At 39.6% G+C, this 24,390-nt stretch overlaps 1 protein-coding gene across 2 annotated transcripts in view; it reads right to left on the bottom strand.

Moving 5' to 3' along the window:
• Positions 1-24,390, bottom strand: part of Pde4d (phosphodiesterase 4D) — a 1,527,171-nt gene that overhangs the window by 861,690 nt on the left and 641,091 nt on the right. Inside the window, exon 1 of one of the 2 annotated variants that reach the window (XM_004623068.3) lies at positions 13,046-13,157. The exons of the other annotated variant lie outside the window; for it this stretch is intronic. Coding sequence (XP_004623125.2) covers positions 13,046-13,140 — 95 coding nt within the window. The 5' untranslated portion in view covers positions 13,141-13,157. Of the gene's footprint in view, positions 1-13,045; positions 13,158-24,390 lie in introns of those variants that run through there. 2 annotated transcript variants of the gene reach the window in all.

Genomic DNA, 24,390 nt, shown 5'->3' with positions numbered 1-24,390 from the left:
TAAATGAGTTGGGAAAACCTATTTAAGTTAACAAATAGTTAACAAAATTAGTCAACAAAAATTAATTCTTGGTGGCCAGGAATGAATGATATCTGCCTATATACTCACAATAAAAAATGTGATTAATACACTAACATATATATTTATATATAACAGCACTCAAAATGTCATCTGCAGATGTTAAAAATTGTTTCCTTAAGTAATATTTTAAATTTCCCACCACCCAAATGTATTAAAAATCAGAATGACTGCAAAGAAGCAAAAGTGTAGACTTGAAGCTTGCCTTAGGTGTTCAGAAATTTATAGATTTTAGTTGTATTTTTCAAAAATATACTTACCATAAAAGTTATTTTATTTCATAAAATTAAGTGAATTAACAAATCTGATCATTTCTACTTATAAAGACTTTCTTAAATTCATCTGTTCTATCTTTCTGCTAAAGCACTAATTTCAGATTATAGTATCATTTTTTTTATGCATTTGGTACAGGGTCTTGGTATGTAGCTTGAACTCATAGTGATCCTCCTGTTTCAGCCTCCTCAGGGCTGGGATTACAGGCTTGGCCAGCTCAGCATGCCAGGGGCAGAGCCAGCACAGCGTGTGGTGCTGGGGATCGAACCCCAGTCCCTGCGCTTGTCTAAGCAGGTACTTAGACCGCTGGGCTACTTCTGCAGCCCTCATCATTTATTTCTTACCCAGTATATTACAATAAACACCTAAATCACATTTCTGCTTTCTTCCATTTGAGGTTGTTCATATTTTCCAAAATGAGGTTTTAGAAGGTTATTCAAAATAAACCAAAGCAGTAACTAATGGAAACATCCATCTATAGATAAGAGGATGCAATAACAAATCAGGGTAAATGTGTACAACGAAACAGTACTCAGCAATAAACAGACCCAACCTCCAAAAATGTCTATGTCTTAATCCCCAAATGCTGAGAATTTTACCTCCTGATAAAAAGCCCTCTAGATATGATTTAATTTAGGGATCATGAGATGAGGAAACTGCCCTGAATTATCTGGGATCCTTATAAGCGGGAGGCAGGAGATAAGAGCAGAATGTTCAGACCTGGCATGATCAGCAGGGAGCCCAGGAGTGCAGTCAGCCTCCGCAGCCTGAGATGACATGGTCTTGGAACCTACCACCCCAGATTCCCTTCTGCTGACACTTTTCTTTCAGTTCCTTAAAATTATGTTGGACTTTTGACATCTAGATCTGTAAAGAACAAATCTATATTGCTTTAAGATAGAAAAAATCAAAACTAACTACAGGATTATCCTTGGATAAATCTATCTGTGCCTTTCAAACATCGAGGTGGACTGTTGAAGAAGCTAGAGTAGAGCCTTGGGCCCCTTTCTTACATTCTCCTGCCAAGCCGCGTCCCACTTAGCCAGACTCAATGCACACTGAACTTCTCTTAGGCCAGTAGCTTGGAAAACGCTGTTACTACAGTAGCACGCAGCAATTCTCTGAACACTGTCTATTGTTTAACAAAAGCATATGATAGTGGTACGTCACTAAAGCAACAACTGGGGAGAAGGTAGTGAGATAATTATGACATTTCAGTTTGGTATTCTATCATTTGTGATTTGTTTATGTTTATTTTTACAGAGAGATTTCTGTTTTATAATAGAAGACTCAAAACATTCATTAATTAACTACATTAAATATGTAAAGCAAATACTTAGACAAAGACAGCATCCAAAGCAATTAAACAGGCTGCCAGGCTGGTTGTGGGCCAATGCTGGTGTATGCTGTTACTTCTCTGCAGTACTTCTCTCCTGGTGTCTTCAGTAGATGCGCTCTGGGTTGGAATCTTCCTGCAACTTTTCATGATTTTAAACAGATGCAGTGACAAACATTCAAAGGAGCATCTTGCTCAATTCTGCCAGCTAAAATCTTGATTTAGTCAAATCACTTTTAAGGCTCTCTGGGGAAAAACTGCATTGAACTTGCTTGGCAAAGTTGCTCATTGGCTGCTCTAGTTGTGTGCTAAAGTTAGCTAAGCCAGTAGAAATGCTTTACTCTTACAAGAAAAGGAGCAAGTTGATATGTAATACAACAGAAGGTATACTATTTCGCTCCATGGTGTGTAGAATTAATGAGTTATGTAATTAATTTTTTTGAACTTACTGAAAACAGAAGAGCAGAGAAAAAACAGTCATGCAGCTGAATCTGCATGGCTGCCATTAGAAACAAGCACAAAATCGTTCTCAGTAAATTTTTTCTGAAACATTGCGATAATGTGATTGTTCTTATTACTGTGATTAACATGATCTGCTGTTGATGCTCTTATGATGGTTTTTTTCTGACTTTAGTTTACAAACTAGTCCATGTCAGCAGCTGACACCTTTCATGTCCTACAACACCAAAAATATTTAATTAAAAAATGAAGCATTTATGAAATTTTGTCATTTTTTCCAGAGTAGTACTTTGTACTTTTACTTATAATTGTGAAAGTGCTTAGATAATTTTGAATTAACTATGACATCCTCGGGAAATATATTTAGTTTTACTCTTCTGGTTATTTTATTCTTCATTCTCAAGTAACTACAATATCAGGTATTGAGGTCATCTGACAGGTTAGGGACACTTTATATTTGTGTGAATGAACAGTAACAGAAACATAGAATTTGAGGCAAAATATGTACAATTTACTACTAAATGTAAGAATCAACAGTGAGCTAAATGAAATAACTATGAAATCACAAATTAGTACAAAATGGTCTTCATTTTATTCCCTATGCCCATAATGTAAATCTTCTGGAATGCTGTGGTCCTAAGAGCCCACGATACTCCACATTTTCTGCCCTTCTGCCTCCTTTCCAGAGCTGATATTCACCCCTGCTAATACTCAAGTGTCTTACATCAAATAAATTGCTTGGTAATTTCTCAACTTTTCAATAATATAAAACTCAGGGAGAGGATTGCCTACATTTGAAGTTTTTGTGCATTTGGAAATTTTTCTGCCCTTTATAAATAGCGGACTCCTAATTTTATCAAATTGACAACTTGAAAATTATGGGATTCATCGATTTATTAATTTTTTTAACACAAGTACTATACAGTACTTACATGAACAGAATTAGAATGGTTCTCGCTTTCACTGGGCTTTATAGTTTGGTGGAAGATACTGGCATTAATCAAATAACTATAGAGTTAAACTTGTAATTAAAATATCATCAATGCTATAAAGAAGAACTAGATAGCATTATGGGAGATTTAGGAGATCTAAGAAGGCTTTGGTGAAAATGAGATATTTGGATTAATCTTGCAAGTATATAAATAGCTGTCAGGAAAGCTCACGAGTATGACGTTAGAAATGCCATCTTAGGCAGAGAAAACAATAGAGGCTCCTAAATGTGTAGACTCAGTATGAGAAGAAACAAAGTTGTTTTGGATCATTTTTCATTCCTCACAAACTGCCAACCTGTTGACCTCCTGGAGGTTTCAGTGAAGGTTTATAGCAGTTTTGGAATTGTTAAGGCTAGCGTGCGTTGTGCATTCTAACTTCTTTACAAGGATTATCGCTGTACTCTTAGTACTTTTTAAAAGTACGATGAGAACAACATCGGGTGTTTATAAGTGCTTGATGAGTCCATCACTGTCTGCAGTAGAAACTCCCCTGATGAGTAGCTGCATGACTTCGGTACAGTGCAGACCCCAGGATGCTGACCACCGGCAAGACCCTGACTCCACTTAGTTAAAAGACCCCAGAGGGTAACAGTGATTCCAAGTGCTGCTCATAGAGGGGAAGAAAATGGGCTTACAGAGAGTTCCAACGTTTACTTCCTACTTTAAGGATTTAAAACTCTGTCCAAGACAGCTGTACAAATATTCACTTACTAGGTAAATAGTATTAACTGTAATTATAACAGGAAATACAGTATTGCTAAGAAAAACGTGGGGTCTTCTGTAAATAAGAGGCATGCCTCTCTACAGAGGGAAAACTGTGAGTCAATTAATTTAAAAATACCATCATTTTTGTGGTGAGCAGCTTGGTCTGCATGAGTATGTCAACCCATTTATTTATCAGAGCAACATGTCGTAAATAGCTTTTCAGGACCATTGAACTCCATGGGAGTAGACTGTACTATGAACAGCTAGGGATGGGGTACCTGTGGTAGAAAACCGGAGACCTGCATACCGAAACGGACTTCTCCTTTTCCTTTGGTTTTATCTCATCATAGATAAAGGGAATTGAATTTGGCCTGGTGTCCCAGAATCCTGAACCAAGCTTAGGAGTTAATCAGGTTGGACCTGCTTGTGTGCTGCCGTTATAGAAACAAATGAGGTCAAAAAGCATTTCTTGGGAGAGAAACAAATAAAGGATTAGTTTTCGATCTCAAGGGTTAGGGAACAAATAAAGCATGTAAAGCAAATTCACACAACCAAAGGAGCACAGGCTGAACGTCGGTGATAGGAGAAAGGGTCTGGAGGATTCGCTCAGCAGGAGCATGTGGCTCTTTTCTATAGTGCTCAGCTCGCCCCTGTTGAGAATGCTTTCTTTGAAGGACCTTAGACCTCAATGGCTGGTTTTAGACAGCAGGTCATCGAATGGCTACAGTGCTAAACATTCACAATTATTTCATATTTTATAAAGTGTAGGAAATTTGTTGAGATTATATAAACCACAGCACATAGAGTTTCTACAAGACATCATGGGAAATCTCTTTTTTAATTTTTAGAGTTTATAAAATGTGTCTCTTTTGAGCACCTCGTGTGTGTGTGTGTGTGTGTGTGTGTGTGTGTGTGTGTGTGTGATGTTGGGAGAGGAACACAGAAGCTTTTTACTGAGCCAGAGCTCCATTTCTTTTTACATTTTAAGACAGGGTCTTCATAGATTTGCCTAGGTTGAGTTTGAATTTACGATCTTGCTGCCTTAACCTCTCAGAGTTCCTGGATTTCATGTTCATACCAGCACACCTAACAGGCAACTCATTTTTTTAATTTATTGGTGCATGAATCTTGAACCCATAGTGTTTTTGTCCTTGTATCAGTTGATAGGAAGTGCAGAGCCAGATATCTGCATCATTCTTAGCAATTGCTCAGGAATCAATGGTTTCCAATTTTGCTTTCATTTTATGTTTGTGAGGTTATATTTTTCTGGTTAGCATCCTTGTTTTTTTTTATATTCTTATAGTACATTGGTTTATAATAGAATCATTTTCCATTTTTAGAAAGAAGAGAGAAAAATGGGGTACAGGTACAATATATTAACCTCAATAATTAAAAAATGTATCTTTCCAAAGGAAAGAAATGTATGAATTTGCACTAATAGATGCAACATATTATTTTCTCTGATATTAAAGGGAATCAAAGAAAAGAATATCAAATAATAGCTTCACAAAAAAAAAACACAATAAAAAACTTAGAGGGGGCTGGGGAGATGGCTCAGTAGGATAAGCGCTTGACCGGCAAACACAAGGATCTGAGTTCAATCCCCGGTTCTGCAAAAACAAAAACAAAAACAAAAACAAAAAACACAATAGCTTCACACACTATAGCATGTTTATGGTTCTCTTGCCTAAGGAAAACTGTATGTGTAAGTGTGTATGCACACACACACATAAACATACACATATGCATCATCTATATGTGCAACACATACTGTGACACCCTCATATGTATAATATGGATACATACAAACACGGACAACAGAATGCTGCAATATTCTATGATCTGTTCCTTAAAATTCATAGAGCTTATAATTACATTTTAATGTAGGCAGGTACCTTTCATTCTTTAGTAGTTCTTTTCGAAGATATGATGTCATTAATTTTATCAGTTCTCCATTAAAGGATGTTTCGGTGGTTTCCGAATATTCACTCTTATGTGCAGTGTTTCTAAATAGCACTTCTTACTTATTCAATTATATTTTTAGGCTAAATTCTTAAGCAGAGAATTACTTGGCCAAAGGTATACACATTCAAAATAGTGATTATATATTTGAATACTTATCAACGTCTTCCTAATTTACGCTCTTCACTTACAATGAACATGAGAAAGGGCCTATTTCTCCACACCCTCTGATTCTTTTGAATTATTCATTTTTTTAAAGAAAGTGATAGATGAAAATTTAAGTAACACTGATGTTTCAATTTTTATTTTGCTGTTTACCAAGTGAGAAAAGCATTCCAAATGTGTGTTTAGTCATCCATCCTTCTTTTTACATTGACTGGCTCTTACTTGTGAGCGTTGTCTATTTCCTCTTAAGTTTTTATGCTTTCTACAGCTTTCCTGTGTTCTTTAGGAAAATGCAAGAAGTTCTAAATTTCAATAAGCCAACGTGCAGCCTATATTAAATAATTTCTTTTATGCTGACAGAATTTGTATGTTGTCCTTGCCCAATCCTGAATTTTCACATGCTCATAACTCTCACTCTTTATTGTTCTCTGTATTCTATTGATATATTGTTTTATTTCTCAATTAATAACGCCATGCTTGAAGGACTAACCTGTAGATACATTTGCATATTTCTATGTAGAAAAATACCTTTTTTTCCCAAAATATTCTTTACTTATTCTTACACATGTTTAAATCAATTTTAAGTCAAATAATCCCCAAGCTTCAACTGGGCATATGCGATTTTAAAATAAACTTGTATTCTTAGCTGTCTAAAGTATTCTTTCAAAAATGTCATTTCAAACAGCTTACTCTCAGCTACCCTAGTGAGAATATTCTTTATTGATATATGGTGCTCTCGTAATTGTTCCTTTAGTTAATTGCCAATAATTTAGTAAACTTTAGAACGCAGTATCACTCTCCAAAACATGATGAACACTCTCCCCGATATTTGCTGTATCACCATACTGCTTAAACATCTTAAATTCTATGGATCTGAAGAACACAGAGTTAAGAATTTACTCTGCAGCTATGTTTCATTCATAAAGGGGAAACTTTCTCCAGGGTTATTTTCATGGTGATATAATTTGCCTACAACTTGCATCAAACCTATTAATAAACACCATCATTCCTCTCTGTCCTCATAGCATCATATAAAATTATGGCCTTCATTTCATCAGATATCAACAGCTGCTCGGTGCCACGTAAGGCTCAAATTTAGGTTCTACATGGATTTGAATATGGACATGGATCCGTTTTGCTGAGAGGCAGTACTATTGCTTTTTGTAACCTGAAATGGACAAAGTATAATTCCCTTTTTACTCTTCATAGAGGTCATAAGAAAATCAAATATATGTACCTGAGACAACCTAAACTAAAAAGATGAGGTTTCATTATTATATTTTTACATTGGTAAGCTCATCATTTGTGGAAGGAAGAGACGAATACAATAGCAATGAGTAGCTGCAAGAAAACGGAATGCACAAAATGCTAGGGGAAGCCGCCAAAGAGAAAACCATCCTTTTTCCTTATAGGAATGTCCCCAAAAGTGCTAATATATGTGCTGAATATGATAAGAATTATAAGCTTTCTGAACAAAGAAGGAGGGGTACTGTAGGCTATGGGAAAAGCAGTCTAGGGTAAAGTAAGGGCATCACGTGGATGAAGAGGTGGACCTGCAAGGCAAACAGAGCTCAGCATGTGCCAAGAACTTGACTTTGGTCATCTCATAGAACTGACGGAATGGGACGAATAGCAAGGCTGTGTACAGGGAAGATACTCGGGGTTACTATTCTGAACAAGGAGACTAAGACATTTAGATTTTTATCTTGAAGGGCAAGAGATATTATTCCAGGACTTTAGACAAAGAAATGGTGTGTTTGGGGGTTTGGTGAGTGACACGACCTGGAATGTGAGGAGATTGGAACTGCACACTGCTAAAATTCTGTTGTAATGGTGGCTGAACTCATGGTGGATACTTGAGTCAGGGATGCAACAATAAAGAACGCTGATATTTCCAAGGTAGATTTGGAAGATCTTCTGAGATCCACAGTTAAGGAGAAGATCAGGCTAACAGCACTAGTAGATACTGGGACAAATGATGATACCCCCCACTCAAATAGACTGGTACCTATAAATGCTTTTTTAAACCTTACTTCTCAGCTAATATCCACAGTGATATGATAAAGCAGGACAATGACAGTGTATAATATGTAAGTGGCATTACAATATGGCTAATGAATTTCAAAAAAGTAAAGCAAAATGCCCTCTCTGGGAAGATTAAATTTCCTACTTTAAATGTAGAAAAAAATGTTTCATAGAGTAAAAATAACTGCGACTACTTTTAAAATAAGATACAGTGTTATCTGATGTGCTCCTTAGCAACATTGCTGTTACAAGCTAGGAGCAGAAGCAGTCAAGCTATCCACACACATAGTGTGGATTTTTAAACACAAAGATGGATAATAAACTATGAGGACATAACTTTGCTGATGTTAGCAAAAGACATCAGCAAAGGCTTTCTAATTGTTTACTCTCTACAATGTTTCTGAACCCTTTTCAAGACACCCCACCAAATGGACATTAAAATTTGCAGGTAAAAATGAGTGACCAATCCAGTGCTCTGTGTGGGGTGTGTGTGTGTGTGTGTGTGTGTGTGTGTGTGTGTACATGTATCTATTTTGAAAAGTGAAAGTGTTGCAATGTCAAAGTCATCTTTCTCTAATATTTGAAAATTTCATCTCCTTGTACATACTTTTTAAGAGTAACCTCCAAACTTTTGTTTTAAGCTACCGTCTAGGAGATGGGCATATTGATTATTAAAATATGGCTCCATTGTTAGGCCTAAATTACCTGTCAAGAGATATGGAGGATTTAAATTATAAATCTAGTCTTGCTAGTAAAGCAGAATACAAGTTCCTTCAAGTATAGGATGAGTAGTGGTGGGCTAGGCTAGATTAAGTTGTTTTCCATTTCAATATCCCATCATGTTAGAAATGTGTCATGTAGATATTTTTGGCTACATATTTTCCTGTTACTACTGCATATGTGGGCAACTGAACCAAGGTGGCCTGGTAAAAAATAAAACAAGAGTTCATGAATATACCATCCTGGATAAGCACATTCCTATTCTTTCCTTTCTACCTTTCTACCTCCTTCTATCTAACTCTATGGAACATGGAAGGTACAAAGTTTCAGAGTAAGACACAAAAGAAAGTGATAAACCTGTGAGTCTCTGCATGTTAGTTAATAAATTACTACATTAAGTTGTTATGAGAATAATGGGAAAAATATATTTTCTTACATATTCACTATTTAAATATCTGTAATATCCTTATTTAAAATTTGAATATGTCATGGAACATGAATGTAGATAGTATAGACAACCAACCATCAACCTTTCAATTAAATATTTTTCAGTATGGAAATAAAGCTCAGTAGCACAGCGCCCTGCCTGGTAAGCACGAGGTCATGAGTTACATGAGTTTGATTCCCGGTACAAAAAAATAAAAATAAAAATTATTAAATGAAATGTTTTGAGAATGTGAAGCTAATATCTTGTATGATAAACTTAATTATTATATTCTTTAACAAGACAGTTCTACTCCAAAGCACTTTGAAAAAATCAAGGAAAAACAATGGATGATAGTTTAGAATACAGAGTAGAAAATTTTAAAATGATTATATTTGGGTACTGAAATTCTACAACAACAATATAACCTTTATATACCAATGCATTTGAAAAACTTATGTCACATGTGTTATCATGGGCATGGGGTTTATACGTAGTACCATTATAGTTTTCAGTTACCTTCTTCTAAAATGCAGCCTTCATATTTGCATCCTGTCATCTGGGATATTTTTATATCACCAAACTGTTGTACTCCCACCCTGATTTATTGTTGAGAAAATATATTACTGAAAAGGAAACTTTTATTATGTGGAGAGCAGTCAAGGAAATAATTAAATTATATACCATTTCAGTCAAACAGTTGTTAATTTCAAGGAACTATTGGTTGAAATAAGCCTGATATATACATTTTTAAAATGTTTTGGGGTATTTTTTTAGTTCTCTTAGGGACCTATTCTTCTGAAAATTTTATCCTTGGAATTTTTTCTACATTGAGATTAATAAATCTATCTACCTTGTTAGACAGATACACCATAATACAAAATACATTTAACATATCCATATGTCCCATGGAGTCAAAGGAATTGACCATCAAATGTCTGAGGACTGTCTCCCTCCTGCCCATATAAACAGGTTTCTCCCCCTGTTCTTTCACAAACTAGAACTTCAAACATTTTGGTCAACAAAATAATACTGGGAAATGCTATTACACATGCTAGAACTTTCTTTTCAAAAGATATTGTTTTTTTTTTCTTAAAATCCATATAGAATCATTCAAACATCCACCTCTGACACTTTTCCAGACATTAGTCTGACAATTGAAGCGGTAACGTGCATGAACGCCCACCGCCACATCCAATTTCTTCTTGTCGCCTTTCAGAAGGTCACTGAAAACAACTTCGAGTGCTTTAATACCTCTGAGCACTGCTTCGTATGTACTATTTTACACACTGTAAAAGATCGCCAGACACACTCTTTGCCTTTATTGTTATCACTGCTGCCAGTTCATACTGCACATAGTTTTGAAGTTGCAGTTAAAAATCTTTCACCGCTTCCGGAAGCCTGTGCCGTATTTTAAAATTGGACAAGAGAAACACTTCACTGTGGGCCTACTTGGAATCCACGACATGTGGGAGCAAGTGTACGAATTTCATGTCCAGTTTCACACAGTCTTGATGTGGGCAGCATGGGCTCAGCTTCTAGGCACATTCCTACCAGGAGGCGTCTTGCTGAGTCAAGAGATCTTGGTTTCAACCTCAGCTCTAGACTCCCCGTTTATGTGATCCTGAATAAGCGACATGCTGTACATCTCAGCCTTCTTGTCTATAAAGTGGAGAAGATCCTGTTTCATCTTTATGCTGTTACAGCATTGGACTAAGATAACAGGCACAAAAAATTATCTGATAATTTTATAGGATTGGTAATTTCTTTCACAAAATAAAACTAATACCTATATGCCATTACCCTCTTTGGAAACGTGCTTATCTTCAAAAGAGACTCCACTAGGGAATGCATGACATGAACTGTGTAGTCATGTGGGGACTATGTAAGTGATGTCAAAATTTTTTAAGTCCAAGGGTCCTTAATTTGAATACCAATGATATATCAGATGAACTATTGTGGAAGCTACATGTACACATTACACCTAGTTTTTCTTTTTACCATTCAACTAAGGAATTTCAAATAGAACCATTAGTATAGGGAATGTAGCAAAAAATAAATTCAAATCAATGATGCAATAAAACTTGTAATTAGCTTTATTTTTCTCTTCTCTGTTCTAACCCATATATTCCATTTAAAAATGGAGCTAATTTACAAATTCTAAAACAGCTTTGAAATAAAACTATAGCCCTTAGTGTTTATTAGGGGCTCAGCATTGCATGAAGTTTTTCTCTTAATAGATAAAATAGGTAAATTGTCATACTTGCTTTATATTACCCTTGGGGACACAAAATTGGAAGGCATTTAACCACAGGTAAGGATGGCCACCTGCTCAAAGAATTAAACTAGATTTGAGTTTTAGCAAATGTACACTCTAAGAACGAAATGTATATTAATTTATTAATGCCTGCCATCCACATCACGTGCCAGATTTTAATCTGAATTGGGATTATTAACTGCAATTCTCATCTTTTGCATTCAACAGTCACCACTGCACCAATGGTATGAGGAAGAAAAAGGGCCAGGAGCATGGGTGTAAGCTGAGAGGACTCGGACACAGCAGGCTGGAGATGCTGCTTGACTAGATTCCTGTTCTCATAGGATCTACAATAGATGCAAAGGCATAATCAGAGAGGGAGAGAGAAAAGGGAGGGAGGGAAGCTTCAGGTGAATGCATTTGAACATCATTATGATTTGCAGGTAAATCTAACCTGCTGTCAATCAGAGGTGGAGGAAATAGCCCAGGCCCAGGTTTTCCTGTTTGCACATCCAGTCTTGATTTACAATGGCCCATTATCTGGACAGGGATGAGAGTGTGAGAGGAGCATCCTCTAGTGCCTGCCCACACACAGCTAGACTACGACAGCCCCACTTTGTCATGAGGCATGCCAAGGACCAGTAGGGGGTTGGGTGGAGGACGCACGGTTTGTGGCCGGCCACCAGGAAGGAGATCAAATGCGAGCAACATCCATGCACAAGTTAAGAACCCGGAGCCGACTCCTCAGAGCAGCTGTAATTGGTCCTTTACCCTACTCATTTCCTTGGCAAGAGCCGTTGGCATCTATTAGAACTCCCAGCTGACATGCGGTTTCCCTGCTCAGTCTTCCGGAGCACTTACGTTAAGGGGAAATCACTGTAATCAAATCTCTACTACTTGCTTGCTGCTAAACGCCCTGCTCTTTTCCTAGGACTTTGCAGGACCACTGCTCCACGCTGCTCTGGACTGAAACAGCCTGGCGCCCTGACGCCCGCCCGCCTGCCAGGCCTCCCGCTTCCCCTCCTAGAAGGACTGAACATTTTGCTCCAAACTCTCCAAGTCACCCACGTGTTTGTTCTCCCTTTTTTTGCTGTTCAGTTTATTTCCCGACTCGACGGAGAGAAGCTGTAGTCGTCCTGGGGCTTTTAGCTGCCATCCCGGGACCTATGGGTCTGTGCACTCCCCGCCCACCCGGCTTGCTCTGGGGTGAGCGGACAGATTCCTGGGCGCTTTCTGGGCTCAGCCCCCGCCCCGCTCTCTCCCTTCCTCCTCCTCCCCCTGGAGCAAAATGAATTGGCTGTTCAATCTCGCTGCCAGGCTTGGATGGAAGCGAGCGTGTGTGTTGGAGGGGTGCGTGGCACACATGACTGGATGGCGCGCGCGCACACTCACACACACACCACACACACATGCGCGCGCATACACACACAATTAACAAGGATGCCTTCCTTATTCTGGGTCTGCCACACATACCTGACTCGTATCCTCTCAAGCAAGGACAGACACGCCCCTCCTCGCCCTCCCCCTAATTTCAGGAATATAATTTGATCTGGGGTCCCCAGGAATGAGGGAGGTACAGAGACCCGCTAGAATCCGCAAAGGGGAGGGGATCCTTTGCCTGCGTGGGGGAAGGGGCGCTCCCCACTCACCGCCTGAGTCCCTGGAAGGACGAGGGCCAGGACATCCTGGATTTCTTCAGGCCGGGCCGGTGGCCGGTCTCCACCGCGTAGGAGGTGCGGTCCATGGCGCGGCAGTACAGGTAGCGCTCGGTGTCCGAGTAGCCGCGGTGGCGGACGCGGGTGGCCCCGCTCGAGGCGTAACGGCCGCGGGCAGCCCCGGGCGGCGGGGGTGGCGGCAGGGGGGGCGGGGGCGGCGGCTGCAGCGGGCACTGGGGCTGGGGCTGGGGCGAGGGCGGCGGTGGCGCGGGCAGGTGGTGGTGCGGGTGCAGGAGGCGGAACTGGGGCTGCCGGAGCGGGTACTGGTGGTGCTGCTCTTGCCTCCAGAGGTGCTTGGGGGCTTTGAGGGCGGCCCCTCCGGCGCCGTCGTTGCCTTCGCCGGTGCCCGCCTGGCCGGGCGTGTCGCTGCCCTCTGCCTCCATGGTGGTCCTGCTGCCCAGCCCGGCGCCTGCCGGGTGCCGCCGCCGCCGCCGCCGCCGCTGCTGGAGGCGAGCCGAGGCTGAGCTCAGCTTCCCACTGGAAGCCACCCGACGCTCGACGCGACCGAGGGTCTCTGCCGCGGGAGCGAGCACCGATTGCGCCGGGGCTCCCTTTCCCGGCGGTAGCGGCAGAGACGTGCTCCTGCGCTGCCGCCCAGGGGACCGAGACTGCGGAGCGCGGTGCACGGCTTCACCAACGGCCAGTCCTTCCTGCCTCCCTTCCTTCCTCTCTTCTCCCCCTTGGGCGCCGGCGGCCAAAGCACGAACTGTGAGCAGCTAGGGCTGCAGCAGGAGCGACGGAAACGGTAGCCGCCGCCTCCGTCCAGGGCACCCGAACGAGCCCGAATCTCCGAGCTGCTGAAAAGTTGGACAGCTCCCGGCTGGCGAGCCCCACCTCTGACTTTTCCAAAACCACTCCAGCCAGTCAGGAGTCAGACCTGCGCTCCGGGTCCCTCCCCCCGCACGGCTGGTTCCTCGCAGCCCGCGAGCTGCGCTCCTCACCTCCACTTGCCTCAGTCCTCTCGGAGAAACGCAGCTCGCGGTTCCGTGCGGTCCTCAGAGCCTATGGACAGCGAGCTCTCCGCCCGGCGAGGAGGGATCTGACCCCGCGGAGTTGCCGGGCGTGGTGTGCGCGCGTCGCTAAAAAGAGTGGTTCTGGCTGAAGATCCAATATTTAAGACTAATTCAGTCTCTTTTCCTAGCGTGCGATTAAATATTGTGTGCATCTTCCCCATAGCAGTAGAATGCCCAATATTTCCTTTTGAACATCTGGAGTAGTTCCGGCTGGAAATTAAGAGTAGTCCTTAATTACAGAGCCACACCGGAGGTCCCTGGCCACACTGAGTGTCCCCACACTTGATCCATTACAAGCCTCTGGCTGTCTTCAGCAGTTGCTAGTTTGACAGCTTGACTGCAATTTGCCTTTCTACCACTTCCAGCAGAACGCAGCTCTATTACTAAAGAGTTTTAAAACACGCTGCGCCATTATTGGTCAAGATAAATGGAAGTTCTATTTGATCCTATAATCCCAGTTCAACTTTTGTCTTTTTTTTTTCCTTTCCACTTTGCTACAACATTGAATACTTCTAAAAAGCAGAGCATTTCAGAGCAGTGTACATATTTTTTTCTGCACCTTTTTAATCTTGACCCATTACTTAAAAATCAGATGTCACTTACTCCCTGTTAAAATAGTTCTAGAATCAGTCTTGTTGAAAGTCACTACAAGTATCATTCATTATGCAGCCTATGTTTAGGACTTGTAATACTTTGTTGGCACTATATTCTATTTGGTGCATGCAGTCTTAACTGCTTGTGTACATTTCATGCATATCATATGAAGAATACTACAGTATCAGAATCAGGAAGCATGTTTCAGACCCGCCAGAGCGCTGAAAATATGATGCTGTCCACAGAGTGTATGTTTAGTGCAGATTTCGTTGGAAAAATAACCTCGATGAAAATAATGCTCACTGCTCATCCGTAAGAATGGTCCATGAAATGCCCAAGTGTCTCCAAGTGGCAGCATTTATATATGATACCATACAAAAAGATCCTCAGTATTTCTTCATGTTTACTACTGGAGATGTATCTTCCCTCAACATTTTGATACTATGATAATAAGGTGTCCGTGCACAAAATCCGAGAAAGGCTGTCTTTATAGGACTAAGGCAGAAGTCTCCGAAGCACCCCTGCCTCCTGTAGGACCAAAACTGGTGCTTGACTGTACGGTTCTCACTTTGCTGATGCAAATGTGACAGCCAACAGTGGCCAGAGCATTGTCTAAGCCTTGGAGGTCACTGGACCAGTGTCATCCCAAATATGAAAAGAATGAAAGGGAGTATTTTGAAACATAAACTGCTTTATTTCTTCAATCGTTGCCTCATTAGGATTTGCAACCATCTCAAAAGAGTATACAGCTTTCTTCTTTTCTATGAAATGCCTGCCACAGTTTTAGTGTCCAAAAGCATAGCAAAAATTTTCACTTATGAATCTAATTCTAACTTTTCAAATACTATGAGCTCCAAGTAGTCTATGATCCTCCTTCCCAATTAAACAGAATAATTCAAACCTTGCACGGTTCTCACCGCAGTTCACTCCTTTTCAATCCACAAGCATTTCCTTCTTTTCACTGTTCTCCATTAATTCTTCAAAGTAATTTGCTTTATTTTAGTATAGAATTACAAGTCATGAAAATTTTAAAATACAAGAAAATCATTTATGATGCTTCCATGTTGCAGAAATTGAAATAATTATAATTCCAAAAGGTTATTGATGCTAATAGCTTATTACTATAGCGTGGGCTCAGTCCATCACTTGCTACCCGTGAGACCTCAGCTAAATTATTTACTCTCACTGTCTCCTATATGCAAAGGAGTACTTTTATAGCTCATGCTACAGAATCATCTGATTATTCTTTCAGGAGACATCATTTAGCATATGATATATACACAAGTGCTTATTGATGATTCCTACCAGACTTGGAATGAACCTAAATATCATCTTGATCGGTGGTTACCACCATTGTCTGCACCTGGGAGACACCACCCTGGGGCTTGTAAAACAGTCGATTTTGAACTTTCCATCAGTGATTACAAACTTCAATGTCCTCAGGATCAGCTGGACAGCAAATTTATAACATGCCACCCCAGGAATCTTCGAATTGAATATGACCTGTGGTTTTATATTTTAGCAAAATTTTAAAGTTGATGGTAGTTCTGAGTAAAGTTTGGGAGACAATGCCCTACTTTGACAAATGAAATGAGTTTTTGTAGGGAAGAATATAGGCATTAACATTAAAAGGAGTGGGGCTGGGGAGACGGCTCAGTCTAATAAGAGCTTCCCTGGTAAGCTCAAGGGCCTGAGTTCAATCCCTGGTTCCGCAAAGAAAAGGAATAACTTCAGGTGATTGTATGTATAAGTAACTACTTGTCCAGCACTTTTATCCCCTTTGGTTGTGAAGACAAACTAGTGCTGTGAGGTGACTTGTGCATGGGTCTCAAATACTTTCAGATGAAACTAGTTTAAAAGTTCAACACATGTAGAAATAAGCACTTTATTATCTTCTTACCTCTATCCTAAAGGAAAATCTTGTAACATTAAAAGTTGAGATTTATACCCTGCCAAGTAAAAAGCTTTTTATTAATCTAAAGACTTCTTACTTACAGTTAGAACAACAAAAATGTGAAATGTTCATTGTGTCTCTTGTCTACATCCCAAATTATACACTTTTTCCACTTATGGAATATAGACAGCTCTTAGAATTTTATAGGGTACAGTGTGAAATTTTGCAATTTATTTTCATATGGGGTATGTTTGAAAGCTATCACTAATTATCCAAACACAACTGTATAAGAAGTGAAATTCGGATAAACAATTAATGCCTATTTCAACAAAACGAACTTAAGAAAACAGTTGGTGTCATTCCAAAGAGCTGGAGATGACATACTAATACCTTCTTCTGTTAACATATTTCAAATCTTCTCTAACGATACAATTACTTGTGTGTTTTGCTGTTGGGCAGTTAGCAAGGGTTCTAGCACAAATGATGTCAGCTAAAAACTTGCCATTTTTACCCAGACTCTAGTGTTAAATGGTTAGTTGCAATAACTATGAATTCATTTCTATCTTGGTGATGGGAGAAATAATTAATTGAGACCTTTATTTTGCATATATCTTATGCACGTTCAAATGTATATGTTATTTTGTTAAGATATATTAGCTAATAATTGAAAATTTTCATCTTCCAATGCTCTCTTAAAGAAGGCCAAATGCCTATCTAGCTAGAAATACCCAAAGACTATAATATCAATCTGAGATTTCACCCGTCTTAAGTTTGAAGTAAAAACAGGCATATTTCCTTAAGATATATGAAGGGCTTTTGAAATTATAATCCTATACATATATCACACAATGTTGTCAATATCATCACTATAATAAATACTAGCAGAGATTTGTTTCTATTCCATTGCTTCTAATGTAGTAGCCCATTTTCAGTAATTTTTGTCTAATGTGAACTAAATAGCAGCATGCAATTAACATTAACCTAAGAAATACTGCACTTGAATATATTTGTTTTTATTTAGCATACTAAGGGACATTTAAAAGCATATAAATTTCAAACTAGCTGGTGGCTCAATATCACCAGAATCCAATTTCAAAGCTTTTGAACAACCCTTGTCAGTCTGAGTTGAAAATATTGCTTATCTACCATGTGCCAATTCACATGTAGACTTTAGTATTTCATTCCTAACTACACATCAAGAAGCATTGTCCTTCAGGGAGCTTTGTGTCTTCTGGGGGTGGAGGGGATGAACAAGCAATTTAAAGCAGGCATGTTCATCCAGGACTTGTGGATTGGATATGTTTGCCTTGGCTACGCCCTACTGAGGAAGAAGGATCTTGGGCTACATTTACAATATAGTTCCTGTACATGAGTAACAGAGCTTCCTTTATGTTTAGATATTTTCATTATAACATTTTTATAGAAGAGGGCAAACAGCCTGTGGGTCATGAGTTGGACGTGAGACAGAGAGAGAGAGAGAATGACAACCTGTACGTCAATATGGGTGCGAAGTGTTTGCTATGGATACAAAAGGAATGCCCAAGTCTTAAAGCTCCATGAAGCATGACAAAGAGTTACATCTAAGTGGAGGCAAATGTTTCACAGAGTGAAAGTGGCTACTCTCATGGTGAAGAAGTCCCTTCATGTGCACAGATCTATGTGTGTGTTTTGTGGAGAGGACCTCGGATTACAGGCATTCTAGGCACGGGTTGGCAGAGGTAAAAACTTAAAGAGAAAACACAGGGCACAGGGTGTCAGGAAACACCTAAAAATTCTAGAAATGTATAAGGCCATCCACAAAAGCATGCAGAACCTAGGCAAAGATCAGCTGTTCAGCATATCCTCTGAGGCAAAGTGGCGATTTTGTGTACATGATCAAAAGCGATCTTTTCTGGACTGGTCATGTTTCAGATTGATAGGAAGGAAGCAAAGAAAGAGGAAACCACAGCTCTTAGGGGAAGAAGGAAAGCAGTAATGTGCTATCCCAGAGAAGGCAATGAGGACAAACCATCAGGCGCAGATGAAAGGAGTTGTCCCAAACCATAAACACTTGCTTTGTGATAGGAGAAAAGGTGGCTAGATAGAAATTTGTTGCATGTGTTGAATATTTAAGTTTTCCTATCCTACCACTTTTCATGCACTATTTTATTTAATCTTTACAACAATACATTTTCTCACATTTAACATGAACTGAAAATGACTCTTTCAAAAGGGATTAAAGGGACAGAGCTCGCCCTCACAGATATTGGGTATAGCTAGTTGGTAAGACTTTGATTTACATGGAAAGCATCTGTTGCTTAGATTTTCCCATTAGTTCACTCATTCGACAAATATTTATTGAGCACTTAATATGGATGGAGTATTAAATTGTGGAGATAGAGAATTCAATAAAGAAAAGAAAATTGCCAGGTCTCCTGTTCTAATTGGAAGAGACAGAATAAACACCCCCACATACATATAAATATGTCAGATGGAGCCAAGTTCTATGAAGCAATTGAAGCAAGAGGCTAGAGCCTGGGCTTCCATGTGCTAGTTTGTGTTGGGGTGGCCAAGGAAGGCCTTTCTTATGGGACAACATTTGAGCAGGAAGCAGAAGGAAAAAAGGTATTCAGGAAGCATCCTAGCTCTGGGAAAAGCTACAGGAACGGTCATACACTGGTTAGAGCTGAGGAATAGTGTTGCCCTTGGTGACCTGCGGCAAAGTAAGGTGGAAGCTGTTTGACAAGAAGATACATCAAGGAGGTCTACAGCTTCGGGGTTCTAACTTCTGTTTACATAGCTACACACAGTTGAACTGTACACTTAATGTAGATGTCTAGTATTTACTTAAAATGTCTTCAAAAGATCATACAATACCTCATTGAAAGAAGAAGTCCTTCTGCGTGTATGGGAAGACAAATACATGGGGAAGCTAAATGTTTGTTATCTTTAAGAAAATATTTATTCTGAGAGAATGGCTACACTTCCATGTCTAAATGAAAGCAACTAGATAGTAACATTTGAAGCTGTATATTTTCTTATCATTGAAAGTACTACGAAGTCCTTGCCAATTGCACAGTTCTCATACTCTTAAATGTGAGGAGATAGAGTACTACCACTCCTTGGGAAGATGTCACAGAACTGTCAGAGGGAGTGACTTGGGAGGCAGGAAGATAATTATTCAGGTGCTAAATGTCCATCTGCCATAAGCTTTGAGCTGACATTTATGGGAGGACATTTAACTTCTAGTGGTTGATAATTAAATTTACAAAAGAATCACTATGCCTTGAAATGTCATGCTCCATCTCAAAATTGCAAAGAGATTACAAGAGATTGGCACTGTGCATTGCAGGCCAACCATGAAAGGTGAAAAACTGCTAAGAATCTACATTCTTCATGGGAATGAAGATATCATACTTGGGGGTGCTGAAAAGTAATGTTGTAGATATTGTTTGGTCATCTGTCTGAATTTTTTATTCATTTAAAAAGGTGTAAATTTTAAGTAATGTTTTGCATTTTATTTAGTTAATTATTTTTGTATTCTAGTACAGGGTCTACGGGGTCTCACTACGTAGATCAGACTCATAGTGTTCCACCTGTTTTCAGCCTCCCAAGAGCTGGGATTACAGGCACTCACCACCATGCCTAGTTTCATTTGCCATCTCAGCATGCCCCGGGGGTGGGGGTGGGGCCGGGACTGTATGCCAGGGATCAAATCCTGGCTGTTGCGTCTGCTTAAGCAGGTGCTTTAATCTGTTGAGCTATTTGGCCAGCCCTGACTTTCATTTAAAAAGGCTCTATTAAACTGAGTTGCATAGTACAATTAATAAATTTCTTAAAATACAAGAACCATAGCACTAACTGTTTTACATAAAAGCAAGCTGAAGCTCACTGGGACAGTTACTTATATAACATTAAATACTTGCTTAATGTTGAAGTCAGGACTTGAACTCTGGCCAAGATGAGTCTAAATACCTGTGATTTTGCCTGGATGACAAAGGAGAAAAGTTAAGGGGAGACCTTTGAAAGTGAAATGTCATAGGATGGGTTATTTAATAATATCAGTGAGTGGGAGGTTTACAATTTCAGCTAATATTATTTTAGCTGTAGCTCTCCATGAAACAGGCCATCCATTGTTATTATTAGTTTTGTGATATTCACATAGGAGAGAAATTCACTTTCTAAAGGATACAAAAATCACTGACAGTAAAATACTTACAAACCAAACTATTAGAACTTCTGTTTAGGAAAGTGATCAAGAGGGAGCAAAGCGATACAGAAAGTGAAAGAGCAAGTCCAAAGCAGGTAGAAAATACTGCACCACCTGGAATCTGCCAAGGGTCATGTCTAGTAAGTCTAGGGTCATGTCAGCAGCTAAGAAATAGCAATAGCAATGTTCAAATGGGAAGGGGGAAAAAGAAGGGGGAAGGAAGGAGAGAAGGAATAGAAGGAAAAAATGGGAACAAAGCTTTGGTAAATAAGGAAGGGAAGGGGTTGAAGGGAGGATGGGAATAGGTAAAAATAAAGAAGATTCAACTTAAGTAATGCACAGGTCAAATCTCCTGTGATGAATGTGATCTTTATGAATATCAAAAGTGTACCAGTAAAATGAATCATTTTAGAATACCAAATGTAAAGATAAAATATTTTTTTAAAAATTCACAGAAGAGGAAACAAGAGAAGTGTATTAATCAGAAGACCAATCACATTAATAGTCATAGATGTAAGAAAAAAACATAAGGAAAGGGCTTTTCATATCCAGCAAGTCAGTAAAAGAGCTTGATGATATCATATGCCAGCAAAGATGTAGCTCAACAGAAATTCTCAGAGGCTACTAGTAGAAAACAATCTGCCATCATCTGGTAAGAGGAAACATTCACACGTATGAATTTCCTGGTACACAGCATGGAAACAATCTTACCAACAAGCATACATGGAAACAGGATGATGCGTCATTATAATAAACTGGAATCAAATCAAGATTTAAAAAAAATTGCACAAATGTTGCATTGGACAGCCACGAGGACAACAAATGCCTTGGAGGAATCTTAGAATAAACAAACAAGTAGCAAAAGACAGTGTTTGGTCTATTTTGTTTTGTTTTGTTGAGGAAGGTTCTTGCTATCTGGCGTGCCTGGCCTTGAACTCATGGTGCAGGCCAGGCCAGCCTCAAGCTCACTGCGATCTCCTGGCTCAGTTTCCCAAGTGCTGAGATTACAGGTGTGCACCACCACATCCAGCTGTTTATCACTATTATAAGGTTCACAAACAAGACACAAATAAGACAAATCAAACCACCCCAAAGAAAATAAACTAATGCATTTGTTTGAGTGATTCTCAAATTAATGTTTATATAAATTAGGAGGTTCTTGCTAAAATGTAGATTTCTGTTCAGTAGTTCAGGGACAGGTTTGGAGTTCCATATATCTGATACTCAGTGGTATCAGCGTTACAGGTCTGTGGGCCATACTAAAGTACAAAAGTTTTAGAGGATTATATAGCCTGTGATTCATATATATTCATCTACACCTACACCTACACCTACACCTACATCTACATCTACCTCTACACCTACACCTACACCTACACCTACACCTACATCTACATCTACATCTACATCTATGTGTGACAATTGAACAGCTATATAATCCACACAGTTTTGGGTGGTTATTACCAGGAGGAGGGAAAGAAGATAGTACATGGGAATAGGAAAGATCTCACAGAGGTGATGCATTTATAATATTGTAGTTCATAAATCAGATGTTCTCTAACTACATGTATGCTGTGCTTACTCTTCTGCAGATGTTAGATGTTGTACAATAAAAATGATATGACAATAAAACCTCGCAGGGTAGGAAATTCATATCGCCCCCAATAGAACCACTCAACCCAAAGAAGACAGAAAGGAGCAACACACAGGTAGAAGTGAACATTTCCACTGGGGAGGACAGTGTCGTGGACCATTTGGAAACACTCCTTATCTGTAGCCTCAAATGAAACCACTGAGAACACTTTTCAAACTCTGGTAGTATTAGAAATGGGGGGACTCCAAGTAGAACTCTGAGCTACAAATATACACAAATTCCTTTAACATAGAATTCATGCCTCTTTCAAAATTCAGTTTTTAAATTAGCACTGAATTAAGATTAAAATCTTGGTGCAAAGATGTGCAGCTCACAAATACAAGAATTTGCTCTATCCTGTGGCTGTGACTATCTAGGCACCCACAGAGCTGAACATATCTGTCCTTACATTGTCTGGATCCCCAGAAAGTGTTTTTCTAATGATCAGAAAGTTGTTTCATTACTAAATTCCTTCCATTACAATTCCTTGTCACCTACCTTTTTTTTTGTATTTAGGGAAGGGTCTACAGGGTATTCAGGGTCTCACTACTAGATCTGACTCATAGTGATTCACCTGTTTACAGCCTCCCAATAGCTGCGATTACAGGCACGTGCCACCCTGCCCAGTCTCAATCACTGGATCAGTGTGCCCCAAGGACGGAGCCAGCATGGCAGGCTGCGGGATTGAACCCCAGCCCCTGCACCTGCTTGCAGGCACTTTAATCTGCTGAGCTATTTGCCCGGCCCTCATCTACTATTTTAGCTATTAGCAAACATCACAGCAAGGATCAGTAACCAATTCACCACTACTCAGGGTGACTGCCTACAGGTCAGGAAGTGGGTTGGTAGAGAAGAGAGTAAAATTCAGTTAAAAGTAGACATACAGAGCTAGAAGGCTTCATATTTACTTCGCATTTCCTCATCTCATGTTTTCCAAATGGTTCTGATGTTTGAGAATTCTCATTAAATCTCTGAATGAGGGATTCACCAAATGCCTAACAGCTCTAAGGGCTAAAATGTTATGAGGGAGGACAGGGCACCTAACTTCTAGTTATAACTAATAATTCAGTTCTCTATGAGACAAGTATAACTTAAGTGCTTTTGGGGAATTAATTTATTACTCATTGTACACAAGATAAAGATACTGAGGCACAGAGAAGACAGGGACCTGTGGTCTACATAGGCAAAGCCAGAATTTTAATTCACACATGCAGTTCTGGAGTTTATACCCTAAGAAGCAGACCACTATGCAGCCTCTTCATCCGCTGTTAATGTTCCCTGCATCCCTGGGCATTGCCAATTTTGGGGGGATAAAATGTTCCACTTAAGAGGAGAGGGATAAGTATCAGGCAGAACTCATCTGAATCCCCAAAAGTAATGCAGTACTTGGCAAGATTTTGTTTTCATTGTTGAAGCTTAGATTCCTCATCTGTAAAGCAGATTAGTGACAAGTGATACATTATAGAATTTTGTAAGGATTAAATGAAGCAATCCATTTCATACACTTAACATGAATCTGTTGTGGCTGTTATGGTTATTATTAAATGAGATTATCAGGATAAACCCAATCTGTCTTTATTTCAGATCTGAGGCAAAGAAAAATTTGTTATACCATGTACATATTATACATATGAAACAAATCAGATGTTTGCTTTTTTTTTGTTTCTTTCTTCCTCCCTGAGTCAGATGCTTGTATGGAACACTTAAAAGAACACTAGGGGTCCAAAACAGAAGCCTTATAGGAAGCCATTCTAGGACTAGTCATGCTCATTCATTCATTCACTTATTTTTGGTACCAGGAATCAAACTCAGGATCTTGCACTTGCCAGGCAGGTGTTTATGCCACTGAACTATTTCCCCTGTCCCAGTTATGCCACTTTAAATCCATTAGTTTCTCTCTCTCTCTCTCTCTCTCTCTCTCTCTCTCTCTCTCTCTTTCTCTCTCTCTCTCTCTCT

This window comes from Octodon degus, unplaced genomic scaffold, assembly GCF_000260255.1.
Source record: "Octodon degus isolate 3935 unplaced genomic scaffold, OctDeg1.0 scaffold00001, whole genome shotgun sequence".
NCBI classification, from domain to species: domain Eukaryota; kingdom Metazoa; phylum Chordata; class Mammalia; order Rodentia; family Octodontidae; genus Octodon; species Octodon degus.
The sequence above is the reverse complement of the archived record's forward strand: the minus strand, read 5'-3'. Positions and strand labels throughout refer to the sequence as shown.